The sequence below is a fragment of the Triturus cristatus genome, chromosome 11, assembly GCF_964204655.1.
Source record: "Triturus cristatus chromosome 11, aTriCri1.1, whole genome shotgun sequence".
NCBI lineage: Eukaryota > Metazoa > Chordata > Amphibia > Caudata > Salamandridae > Triturus > Triturus cristatus.
In genome coordinates this window covers 129849112-129861736 of record NC_140594.1, presented here as the reverse complement: position 1 = coordinate 129861736, position 12625 = coordinate 129849112, and the positions used below count along the sequence as shown (strand labels likewise).

Sequence of the window (12625 nt, the reverse complement as noted above, 5' to 3'; positions counted from 1 at the left end):
CGGTCAGCAGGAGACATGAAGCATGGTTCCGGAACACAGACCGTGTGACATCTGCCCAGATTAGAATGGAGTTAACGCGCATGCGTCACAGCGTCCCCATACTTCCGGGTCCAGGATGTTGGCTCCAGCCCGCTGTTGCTGCGGGATCTGGGGGTCTCTTAAACAGACGTGGGCTCTCCGGGGCTCACTACCCTCGGCTCGCCCACCCAGGAGAAGCCTGAGGGTCTCGCCGCAGCAGCTAGAGAGTGGCGCAACTCGGGCCAGCAAGGTATGGATGATCATCAACATAGAAGGGAGACTAAAGGAAGCGAAATAGAAAACATACTGGAAGTAGCCTGGTCTTTTCTAGAAACAATCTCCCAAAAATAAAAGAGAAGCACATTCTATCTGCTTTGCTGCCCAATTTTTCACTTCTCTCGCCTGACATTTCCATTCCTTCAGTGTGCTGTAGTATGCCTTATGTATGACACTTAAGTGACACTTTATCACGGGCAGTCAAAAATAATTTGTAATGCAGTAATCTCATAGCGGCCAATATTTCAGTTAGCATACGTGTGACATTACCATATTTTCAGGGTGCTTGTGTGTGACATTTCAATGCCTTATAAGTGACACGTTAGTGATGCATCGTCTCGCCTCTAGTTCTCGCGAGACTAGATTACGGAATTACCCTTCTCTCAGGCATTCCCAAAGTTCATCTAGGCCTACCGAGAGCAAGTCTACATGCGGCAGCGCACTTCCTCTTAGGTCTCAAGAAATTTGAGCACAATTCCAGATTCTTGTGGCACTACCAGAGAATCACAGGTTCATGTACTGTTCTCGACTGAAGGTGGGGAGTTCCAGGAGCAAGGATTGGGCATTTCTGGAAGCCTTTTTTACTCCAGGGATTTTCAGTTTCTGATTTAGGAGGTTGAAGAGGAGTGCAGCGCTCAGTGGATAATGCAGGCGGTTTTGAATCGAGCTCCAGCTTAAATGAGAAGCCATTGGAGGGTTAGCAGGGCCGCAGAATTCCTTAGCTCCTTCCCTTCAACTAACAACCTGCATAGCCACCTTCAACAAGCATTGGCATAGCCAATAGGTCTCGCTTTTGGGACCTTATAAGTATTTAGTTATGCAGCACAATATCCTTGGTGCAACAACATCAACTGTTGCATGGCTAAACACTTATAGGGTCCCAAAAGCGAAACCTATTGGCTATGCAAATGCTTGTTTATTTTTGTTGTATATTCTTGCTATATGAAATGTTTAAAACAAAAATAGTATCTCCGCATCATGTCAAGCTCAGACCTGTTGACTTTACCATTGCTTCTTTAAGGGTCTTGTAGAGGTCCTTTCTTTGGTGGGATCTGCGTTTTATTGGCAGTAATATGTGAAAGGGATGTGGTGACCTAGGGTTTAAAGCTAGTACCTTTACTCGTATAGTGTTCCTTTGCAACATTTTCTGTTAAATGTATTGACTTTACCTGCAGCCATTCTTAGAACACTTCTTTCTGTGCCTGCGATTCTAAGAAGAGAGCAGTTTCATAATGTTCTATTTTCATAGCCTGAATGAATGGCACTCCGCTGGGGAAACACATCTAAGTTGCCTTTAGCTGTGAGAGGGGAGGGAGCGCGTGTATTCTGGCCCCTTTGGCTGCAGCACAGATGGTCGGGGTGGGATGGGGAGCACATCTGGTCTGCAGTCACGCAGGGCAGGGCTCATTTTCTGTGGCTTGCTCATTGTGGTTAAAGAACAGCTACAGTTTTGTGCTGTGAGCAATTGGCAAATTGAAGTGACGAGTGGTATAAAAATTCGTGCTGTATGTTCTCTAAAGTGCAGTGCTTGTAACGCAGGTTAAAAGTAGACTGCATGTGGAGAGCGCCGACTCCGTGGTTTGATACTGTGCGACCGCGGAGTTGTCTCCAGAGTAACCATTTAAACAAGGCCGGGAGTTGTAAAAGGAAATTAAAAACAAGAAAGCAGGGAAGATAGCCAATAGGTGGAAGGCAGGAAATGCAGAGACGTAACCGGGCACAATAAAGTAAAAAATGGGATAAAACTACTTCACGTTTTATAAACAATTGTTGTGGGAGCTGGGCCCTCACCAATAATAAAAGGAAAAACAAATTGGAAAACATTAAATTTTTGTTTTGATCTCAAAGTGCACATTGCAATAGTAGTTCTCAGTACTGAAGGTTATTACTGTGCGTGCTGATGATTATTGGGTCGAGGGGAGCAAAACGGAAGGTGCAGATTGGAGTAAGCCTCACACAGGATGTGGGGGGTGGGGAGGGAGCGTTACAAAGTATGCGGGCGGAGGAACAACACAGAAGGCGTAGGTCGCAGGAAACAACACAGAGGGCACAGGTGGCGGTCAGCAACACCGAGGGTGGGGGTGTTGGGAAGCAACATGGAGAGCACGGTGGTGGGAAGCAACACTGGGGCAGGGGAACAGGAACAACATCAGAGAGGCGGAGGGAGATGTGTGCGTACGTGCGTGCGCTAAAATAAAATACAAAAAAGATCACGCGAGTGGTGTGCTCGTGGCGGTAAAAAAAATTACTAAATCTATTTACCTTACAGAGAATGCCTAGAGGAAAAGGGAACAGAGTGGAACAATACGTCGCGCACAGTACCAGAGATGTGCTAGCTAACGGCTGTAACGGTACTACACCACATATGTAGAATCCGGATGAAGGGCTGCTTGTGGTGTTATGTAGTGAGGACTGGAGTACACAAAAGCTTTTTGTTTTTTTGAAGTGTAGGTCGAGGGGAGCAACACGGAAGGTGCAGATTGGAGTAAGCCTCACACAGGATGTGGGGGGTGGGGAGGGAGCGTTACAAAGTATGCGGGTGGAGGAACAACACAGAAGGCGTAGGTCGCAGGAAACAACACAGAGGGCACAGGTGGCAGTCAGCAACACCGAGGGTGGGGGTGTTAAGAAGCAACATGGAGGGCACGATGGTGGGAAGCAACACAGAGAGCAGGGGAACAGGAACAACATGAGTGAGGCGGAGGGAGTTGTGTGCGCGCTAAAATAAAATAAAAAGAAAAGCACGCGAGTGGTGCGCGCGAGGGTTAGTCCCCCAGTAGGAAAAAACTGCAACACATTGTTTTCGAGACACCAAAAAGAGACTGTGAGACTGCGCAGTCTTATCTGATTGTGATAGAACCTGTACCTAAATGCAGCTGACTTAGAAAGGATTAGGGAATCAGCTGTGTGAATAAGGTCCTCTCTTTGAAAGGGCAAATATGCGCTTCTTTTGAAGCGCAGGCAACAGAGTGAGACTACTGCATACCCACCAATATTTGGAAACAGCTATATTTGGAAAGCATGCTGTGTGAAGGAAGATTCTGCTGAAGATGTGACTATGTACCAATTCCACTTACATGACGCGCGGCCACGAGACACGCTCTGGGGAGGGGCGAGCAAGACAGAGGCAGAGCGAGGCGCAACACAGATTGTCTGGTGAGCTCGCTTGGGTTGTCTAGTACAACGCAGGGAAGGGCGTGAGGGGTTTTGGAAAGCCAAAGCAAAGCACATTAGAAGGAGCAAAGAGCCATGGGGCGCAGGAGCGATCAAGCAAGAGGAGGGTGATTGCAACACGAAGGGTGGATGGGGGAAGTAAGTTGGTAGGGATGGAGAAGACATGGACGGAGGCAGAGGGCAAAACTCAAGCACTCATGTGGAGTGCTGAAACAGAAGACGCGAAAGTGAGTGATCATTAGTGATCGCGCTGCAAGGGAGGCAGATGGCGGCTGCGCGCAAAAACACACGAGTGGTGCGTGCGCATTAGTGATCGCGCTGGAAGGGAGGCAGATGGTGGCTGTGCGTAAAAGCACGCGAGTGGTGCGTGCGCATTAGTGATCATGCTGGAAGGGAGGCAGATGGCGGCTGCGTGCGTGCACGCACGCGTGAACGCAAGCTTGAGGCCAGAAAAAGCCTCTGGTAGCACTTTGAAAAGCCCCTTACTAAACGTCTCGCAGAGTAGAGCATGCGCTGGCTCAGGCGAGACCTAAAAAGGACCTCAAGCACCTCCTATTTGACAGACACCTGGGTTAATCACCCTCGACTATACCTAAGTACTCTAACCAGGAGACAAACTACCTTCATTGTGTGTCCTCACCATCAAAATCAATGCTTGAGCTGTGTACGTCCCTTGTCCAGTGGCTGCAGTTGTCCTGGTCGCAGCTACCAATGCAATATGTCTGAACGTAATTTTTAGAACTGTAACTTGCTGTACCCTTGTATCATGCTACTATTGTAAAGTGCCCTGATGCCTTGGGCCATGTCCGCAATATATAAAATTGCACAAATAAAATAAAATAAAAATATCACAAGTACGAAAAAAACATCTATCTGCACGTAATGAACAACCTTACTGATATTAACATTTTCTGCAATAAAATGATGAAGAACCTGCTATTACAACAGTTGGGACAATGATGGTTTATAAACTGCCTTTAAAATGCTCACAATGCGAAGTATGCATGACTGAAAAGCCCTTATTTTGTGACTGATGGATAAAAGGCAGAGTAGTCCCTAACAGACTTTGAACCTCCAGTTTATGAGCTAATCTCTTCAGCAAGGGATCAAATTACTGTGCTACCTCATCATAAACCAGTTTTATAAAAGCATAACACTCAACAAATATACAGTCGCCTCAAACATCACCAAAGTGACTGGCATTACACATTTTAATCCAACAGACTTTAATTTATTGACAAGAAGGAACACATACTGGAATAAACCGCAATATAAATTGCATACCAGCCCTGTGTCAACTGAAACCTCTTTAAAACGTGCTAGGGCTGTTTTCAGAGTAATGTAAGATTAATCTGCTCTTCCTGATCTGCTGCCCCCATGTTAGGTGGAATGCCAGTCTTCCCTGACATTTTTGCCCACACCGCTTAACATTATTGGATCGGTAGTTTTGCTTTTCCATTAACCGTATCCTGTTGTACCCTGTCCCAGCATCCAAATTGTTTTTTGGACTAAAAGGCAGATAAATTGATAAATCTTCATTGCACATTTAATTCAAATTATTACAATTGAGGATCCCAGGACAGGGGAAGAATGCACAGTTAAATAGGAAGTTAAAAATATAAAAAGTGTTATAAAAGGCATAAAAATATATAAATAATGGGTGGCCCTTTTCTCTGCAGTCTAAAAGGCTCCCATTTATCCCTCTTCAGCCACTGTTCGCAATACAGATGAGGGCCAAATTGGTTGACAGGCTTTCCCAACCCTGGCAATTCAATCCTAAGAGTGTACGATTCAGCATGGAGGAAGTTCACAGGTCTTGGGGTGGCAGACAGTGTGGCTACAAATTTAATACATTTCAAAAAACAGGCTTCTAGCTGAATGTCCTCTCAAACAGGCTTCTACGGCGCCTCAACAGGTCCTGACATTTAAAATGCACCATACCGGCTGCAGCAAGAACTTCCTCAACGGGAACAACTTATCACAGATGCAAAGTACATGTGTCAATGATTCATCTCCCTTTGCACAAAGGCGACATTGTCAGAGTCATCCAGGTTCCTTTGTCTGTACCAGTATGATTTTAAAGGGATTAATCCAAATAGCAAACCCATTGGCTGACGTTTCATTCTCAAGATAAGGGGCAGGGAAAGATAGGATGGAAGGATCCCTGGCTCGTATAGCGTTAAGTCCATCGCCCAATGTGCCACTTTCTTCACCTCTTGTCGAAGTTTTGTGATGTTAGTCTCGCATGTTTGATTAGAAGTTTGGCAGCCAAGGGCACCAGCAGGCCACTTGTCCAAATTTCACTTGCCATCAGTGTCTCTAGGGCGTAGGTATTGTGCCAGTTTGTTTTCTGGTTACTTTTTTTTTTTTTTTTGTCTTGTGATTCTTCGTCTGCTTGGCTTTAAGGCTGTAGGCTACAATCTTAACTTTCAGTGTCCAGTGGTGCGAGGCAAACCCAAACTCTTGTCGGATTTGGGCGTACGATTTACAATTTGGGAGCGAAAATACTTTTCGATAACAGGAGGACTGTACCATGTCCAGCCAGTTGGCCATTTTGTCACTGATTATCATTGCCCCTTCGGCATTAATAGGGAGGAATTTGCATCCCGTTATCTTCGATAGAGGGGATAGATCTGGGTTTTTCAGTGATTTTTTTCAGCTTGCAACAGGGCCATTCTATGGAGTTTGCTTGCCCTTTTGGCGTGGTTGTGTGGTGTCGAGCAGCCTCTGTGGTCCAGCCATACCCCTAGATACTTATAAGCATCAACCACTTCAGTGGCCTTCTTCTCAATGAACCATGTCCCCCTTTCTTCAGTTCGCAGGAGATTATCATTACGTTTTCGTTAGATTTATCTCCAGGTTATTAGCCCTAGAGTAGCTGGCGAGCGCATTAAAGAGCCTCTGGACACCAATTGACGTTAGGTCGAAAAGGACAGTATCGTCTGCTCACTGGAGCGATTGAACTTTGAGCACAGCCATTTTTGGTGGAATGCCCTCACCATCGTCAGGTGACCTGGCAAGTCCGCCAGGTACAGGTTGTAAAGTAGTGGTACCAGTATGAAACCTTGCTTCAGGTCTTTATTTGTCCAGATTATGTCCGTGGTGGCCCATCCAGCACTAACTATTATCTTTACCCAGGTGTCAGAATATAAGGCAATAATTGCTTTCAGTAAATTTTGAGGAATGCCCCAGGTATTCAGTTTAGCCCAGAGTTTTGATCTTGATGTACTGTTGAATGCTGTTTGAAAATCGATAAACCCTGCAAAGAGGCCCGTTGCAGCCACAATAGCTTCACTCAAGTGGGAGATTGAGATGAGGTTATCTTCGATGTGGCAGTCCCTTTTAAAGCCCATTTGAATCAGGCGGATTCACTTCTTTTCCTCCACCCAGGCTTGGAGTTACCGGTTTAAAATGCTAGCGAAGAACTTCCCTTCCTTGTCTAGAAGCACAATCAGGTGATAGTTCCCAGGGCATGTTTGAGAGCCTTTCTTGTAGACCGTGTCCAAGAGTGACCCCCTTCATGATTTGGGAATGATTGCCCCTATAGATATTCCTGGAATTAAGGAGCCATTACTTAGGCCCATCGAGTCTGGCCCAATATTCCTGTAATAAGGGAGCCATTACTGAGGCCCTTCGAGTAGGGGCCCACTTGTATACCGCAGCCGGAATGCCACTTGGCCCTGGGGCACCCGACTTGATGGCTGCTACTACTTGGGCCTGACTTATTGATACCATGTCTGAAGGTGATAGAGATCAGGGTGTATATAATATCCCTACTTCCACGGATAGAGTAATCTCACAGTTACACGCACATACATTCTTCATACACTAGGGCCCATTTCACTAACATACGCTCAAATACTCTACCAGCAATAACCTGTGGAAAGAAAAACTCCTAGACACCCTGCATCTATATCGAGGTCAATAAGATCTAGTTATTGAGACTGCCCTTAAACATAATCTAAACAATCTATACAATAATAATCAAAATATAATACTCAATAATTGACAAGAAATAATAACCAACACCATATTCAAAATTATATTGCTTTATCTAAAATTAGTCAAAGAAAATCAATCAGAATAAATCATTTTTCTCATAGTTACCTATTCTAGCTAAATGTCAGAACGGGTCAGGACAAGTCTCTCGATAAAGTCTCTCAAGACGAAGTCCTCTCAGCAACGATCCTCACCAACGCAGATTCGGAACGCGGCAAAAGGCAAATGGCAAGTGGCAAAAACCCTCTCTAGGCTAACAATTCTTATAGTGAATTAAACAAAGGAAAGACACATTTTGTATTGACTTCTTCCGTCAAACCTCTGAGCAAAGCGAGAAGGAAAGGATGTAGTATCGCTACATTTGAAAATCTCCGCTCAGGAAAAATCACAAAATAAACATAACGGAACAGGAACCAAAAAATACATCTGCATCTTGTAGTTTCCACATCTCCTCGGCAATGAGATCATAGTTCAGAGTCTTTCTTTAAAGCTCCTTTGTTTCCCAAAGCTGCCAAGGACGTTTCATTTCATTTGGAGATCGCCCAAAACTGCTGCTGTCCTCACGGAAAGTTTTAACCAGGCAAAGCAAGGACTGTGGTCAGCTGACTTCAGGACCATATTCAGCAAGGCTCTCTCTCGTCACAGTTTTCTACTCGAGGCCAGGCTCTACATGTCGGCCATATTTACTTAGGCCACAATAGGCCACAATAGACCATCTTAATTAAAAGAGACAAAAACAACGTTACCACAGCATAGTGATTGAACAGTGTTAACCCCACTAATACCCTTATGTGTATGTAATTATCTAGCTCTTGCAACATAGAAAAGCATTAATTCGAAAAGCGTTTTGTGCTTAAAAATAAACAGCACACAGCAATCTTTAAACATGTAAACACGCACATTATTATTAAACAGCACACTTATGCGTTCCCACGTGTAATTCTCTCTTGTTAAAACAAACGAGTTGATTAGTATAAACACTTACACAAGACAAATAATTAATAATTAATAAATTAATATAACAAATAGACATGCCAGAGCTTCAAAACCCAGTTAATTTTCAAACTGAAAACTCTGCTCTAGCAATCCCCCCTTTGGTGATTTTATCACCAAATAAACCCAAAATAAAAAAAAATTAGTGAAAATTTAGTCCCATTTTAGGAGAAATCGGAAATGTCTTTTTCTCCTTACACAACACTACACACCAGTCACTCTTTCATCATCCCTCTTTGTTTCTAAATAAACACTCTCCCTCAATTCTTCTAATTCAATTTCTTGTGGTTCTCTTTTCAACCTTTTGTTTTTCTTCTCTTTATTTAATTTCTTTTTCCCTCTCCTGTTTTTACAACACACACACACACTAATCTCAGTATCAATAAAGCAACAATTATACAAGTTAAAGGAAACAATATCCTACCTATAATAGTACTACCTATTTTTGCAATAAAATCTTTAACAGCTATCACCTTATTAGCTATTTTAGTCCATAAACTCTCAGCTTCAAGTGGTACTAATTCTTCATGCAAATCAGTAATATTTTTGATATAGACCTTCAGGTCTTTGCTTTCGTCTGGAATGTAAGTGCAACAATGTTGAACTTTCAGCATTCCACAAACTCCACCCTCCTTGGCCAATAGAATATCAAGGGCAAGTCGATTTTGCATTGACATGGCACGTACGGCACTTAATTCCGTATTCACTAAAAGAAACCCTCCAGCGGTATTTGTCGATAAGCGATCCACCACTGTTGACAGTTTCCGAATTCCATAAGCATTTAAAGAAATTCCCACTGCTAGAATTAAATCCCCAAAAATATCACCCACAATTTCAGACCAGGTTTCTCTCTTGAAACGCATTAGGAAATTAATATGTTCTACATCTCTTATTTTATCTATATGGAAAATCTTTGGAAAGACCAGGCCCACATAACACGTGCCATACCAATGGTCAGGCAACTTGTAATAAGCCTTGTTCCCACAAACATAGTACACTCCTGGGAAAACTGTATCTTCTCCACCTCTGAAACCCCAACATGTTGCAATGAAGTATGTATCATGGCACTCACTAGTCCCAACAAAATATGTGTCATATTGGGATTTCCTCCTTGTAATGCATAACTTACCCTTCTGTGGTGCATCTAGAGCTAAAGTTGGACTAGCCCCATTTCTCAATTCTTTTCCCATCTCAATGTCCCAAATTGTCTCACTTACTTCATGTTTCCCTGCTTTCTCATGCATGTTCAATCTCCTTTCCTCTACCATATCCAGGAAAGCTTTTTCCTCTTCTTTCAGACTGCAAGTTAAATTATTCTTAAAAATGTAATCTAATGTTAATCCTTTCTCTTCAATAAAAATTTCACCAAAAGTGTTAGCTTCTTTAGCTGGATTCAGCTCTTTGTTCATTGGCAAATGCCCAAAAATACTATCTCTGTTAGACATCTTATAATCTATCTTCCCTAACAAATAGAAAACACTACTTAATATGCTACATGAAATACCATATGTAGCTGCCAAATGATGATAAGTAACACCCTCTAAAACGGATGCAGGTAATTGCATACAAACGTAGCAATCCCTAACTTCCATTGTTTTCACATATTCGTATAACAACTTCGAAAAAACATTACTAGAAAAATTATTAATTGACCTATCTTTGTGTATGTAAGTATTACTAATTCTAATCGGAACTACTTTTTGCAAATTCTTCTCCATATCTGTCATATTTTCTGTATGCATCTCAAATGTAACTTTAAAAGTAACTAATAAAACTAAAACTCCCCATAGTAGCATTAATAATCCAGTACAGCAGCAGCACATTCTACACCATCTTCTTAAGAAGGCACATCTACTTTGATTATCCTCTATGTTAGCCATTTTACTACTTTGACCTTGTCTTTTGACTTAGCCTCTACTACTCCACTACTGTAATTTCCCAACTTTGGATTACTTCAGACAACTAAATTTCAGACTTTCTCCTTTCACTTTTTCTCCAAGTGATTTCTCAGTTCACTCAATTCGGATATTCATCAGTTTTCACTCCTTCTTCTTCAGTAACATCAAATTGTATCAGATCATCAACAACATCTTGTACATCATCTGACTCTTCTCCAATGTCAGTCAGGATAACTTAAGATTCCAACAGTTCCTTCTTTTTCCTCAACCACTTTTCTCAAGATCCCCTCCGGATTATCTCGAGTCACTGTTTCTTCTTCTCCTTCTTCAGACAGTGCCACATAAGACCATTCCGGTGATCTGTACTTTTGGTTGGGTCTTCTTATTCTTTTTATTTCCTCAGGTTCTCTTGATTCTTCTTGCTCCTTTCTTTTTACTTCATTTTGACTCGATACTTCATTCACTTGTTCAGCTTTTGATGTATTTGCTCTTATTACTCTGTATCTCAATCTCTTTACTCTGTTGTTAGGCTAACGATCTCCTTTTATCACCATTTTCGGCCTAATTTCTTTATTATTTCTTTCTCCAATCCAAGTTCTCTTTCTCAGAACTCGACCCTCTGTTTGTTCATTCTCACTCTCATCCAATTCTGTTTCAAGTGCCTTCTGTTTTCGTTTTCTAGCAGTTTTCTTTTTCTCCACAGTTTCTTTCACCACTGTTTGAGACTTCCCTACTCCTGTCCCTCCTCGGGTCTCCGACACGCAATCTTCTTGCTGTCTACTTGTCCCTTCACCTAGCTTGTCAAGAATGTTCCCTACACCTCCTCGGGGGTCTTCCGCAATCTGTCCCTCTCTATCTTCTTCTGACCCTGCTTCTTCAGGTATAATCTCAAGTGGTTCTTCAGTCTCCTCCTCTTCTGATTCAGGAGTAATCGCTGTGGAATTGCTCTTTTCTTTTCTTTTTTCTTCACTGCTTTTTGAAATTTCAGGCTCTCTTACAGAATCAGATCTCCTTTCTGAGACTCACAATGGTTCTCCTGAAGTTGTAGAAAAGGCTTCTTTTCTCACTTGTTCTGTATCTTCATCATCACTGGAATCCGATTCTTCAAAGTACTCTTTACCAGTTCCCTCTTTTGGGTTTGGAACTCTGAGTATGACTTGCATGTATCCAGTTTTTCACACCAGCACACTTTACTGCAGTTGTTGTAGTCAGAATGACTTGTCTTGGCCTTCCCCACCTTGGAACCAAGCAATTTCTTCTTCTGTGCACCTTAATCCTCACCCAGTCTCCTGGACTCAGATCATGGGCTTGCTTCTTCTCAAGTGTGGTAGCTTCTTCTCCAACCTGGTGAAACACAGAATGAACTGCGTCAGCCAGGCCTTTACAGTAATCCAAAATCATGTCATCAGTTATTGTCATCAACTTATTGACAGGTACAAATGCATGGCGCATTGCACGTCCCATGATTATTTCGTGCGGACTTAAACCAGTAGTTCTATCTGGAGTAGATCTAATAGTCATTAGCACTAGAGGCAAGACGTCGGGCCATTTCATTCCAGTGGCTAAGCACATTTTACCAATCCTGTTCTTGCTTGTGCCGTTTATCTGCTCAACCACACCAGAAGCCTCTGGTCTGTATGCACAATGTAGCTTCTGCTGTATGCTTAATGCTTCACAAATCAAACTCATGAGTTCATTATAGAAGTGTCCACCTCTATCAGACTCAATCGTTACTGGAAACCCGTACCTAGGAATCAACTCCCTTAACAGTAACTTTGCCACTGTTATTCCATCATTTCTCCTAGTCGGATAAGCTTCCACCCATCTTGAAAACAAACAAACTACCACTAGAACATACCTCAGTCTGTTCACTTGGGGCATTTCAATGAAATCAATCTGCATTCTTGTAAAAGGACCTCCTTCTCTGCCTATTGTTCCCAGACTCACCACTGTCTTTTTCCCAGTGTTAAATTGCTGACAAATCAAACACCTTTGACAGATGCTCTCTGCAATTGTCCTAAACTTTGCATTGTACCAAGTCTGTTTAAAAGACCTGATCATCGCATCCCTCCCCAAATGTCCCTGGCCATGATACATTCTTGCCATTGACGACAAAATGGAGTTTGGCATTACTGGACTGCCATCCCTATAGACCCAAACATGGTCTGTTTCTCTTGGAGCACATCCTGCCTTAATCCAATCTTTTTTCTCTTCCTCTCCTGCCTCATCCTGCAACTGCTTCACTTCATCCCATGTCTCTAAGACAT

The 12625-nt window shown here is 42.8% G+C and overlaps 1 protein-coding gene across 1 annotated transcript in view; it reads left to right on the top strand.

Annotated features, from left to right (window-relative positions):
• Positions 1 to 46: 46 nt before the first annotated feature.
• Positions 47 to 12625, top strand: part of GATC (glutamyl-tRNA amidotransferase subunit C) — a 95120-nt gene continuing 82541 nt past the window's right edge. The window contains exon 1 of the mRNA XM_085634604.1: positions 47 to 268. Coding sequence (XP_085490730.1) covers positions 116 to 268 — 153 coding nt within the window. The 5' untranslated portion in view covers positions 47 to 115. The remainder of the gene's footprint in view (positions 269 to 12625) is intronic.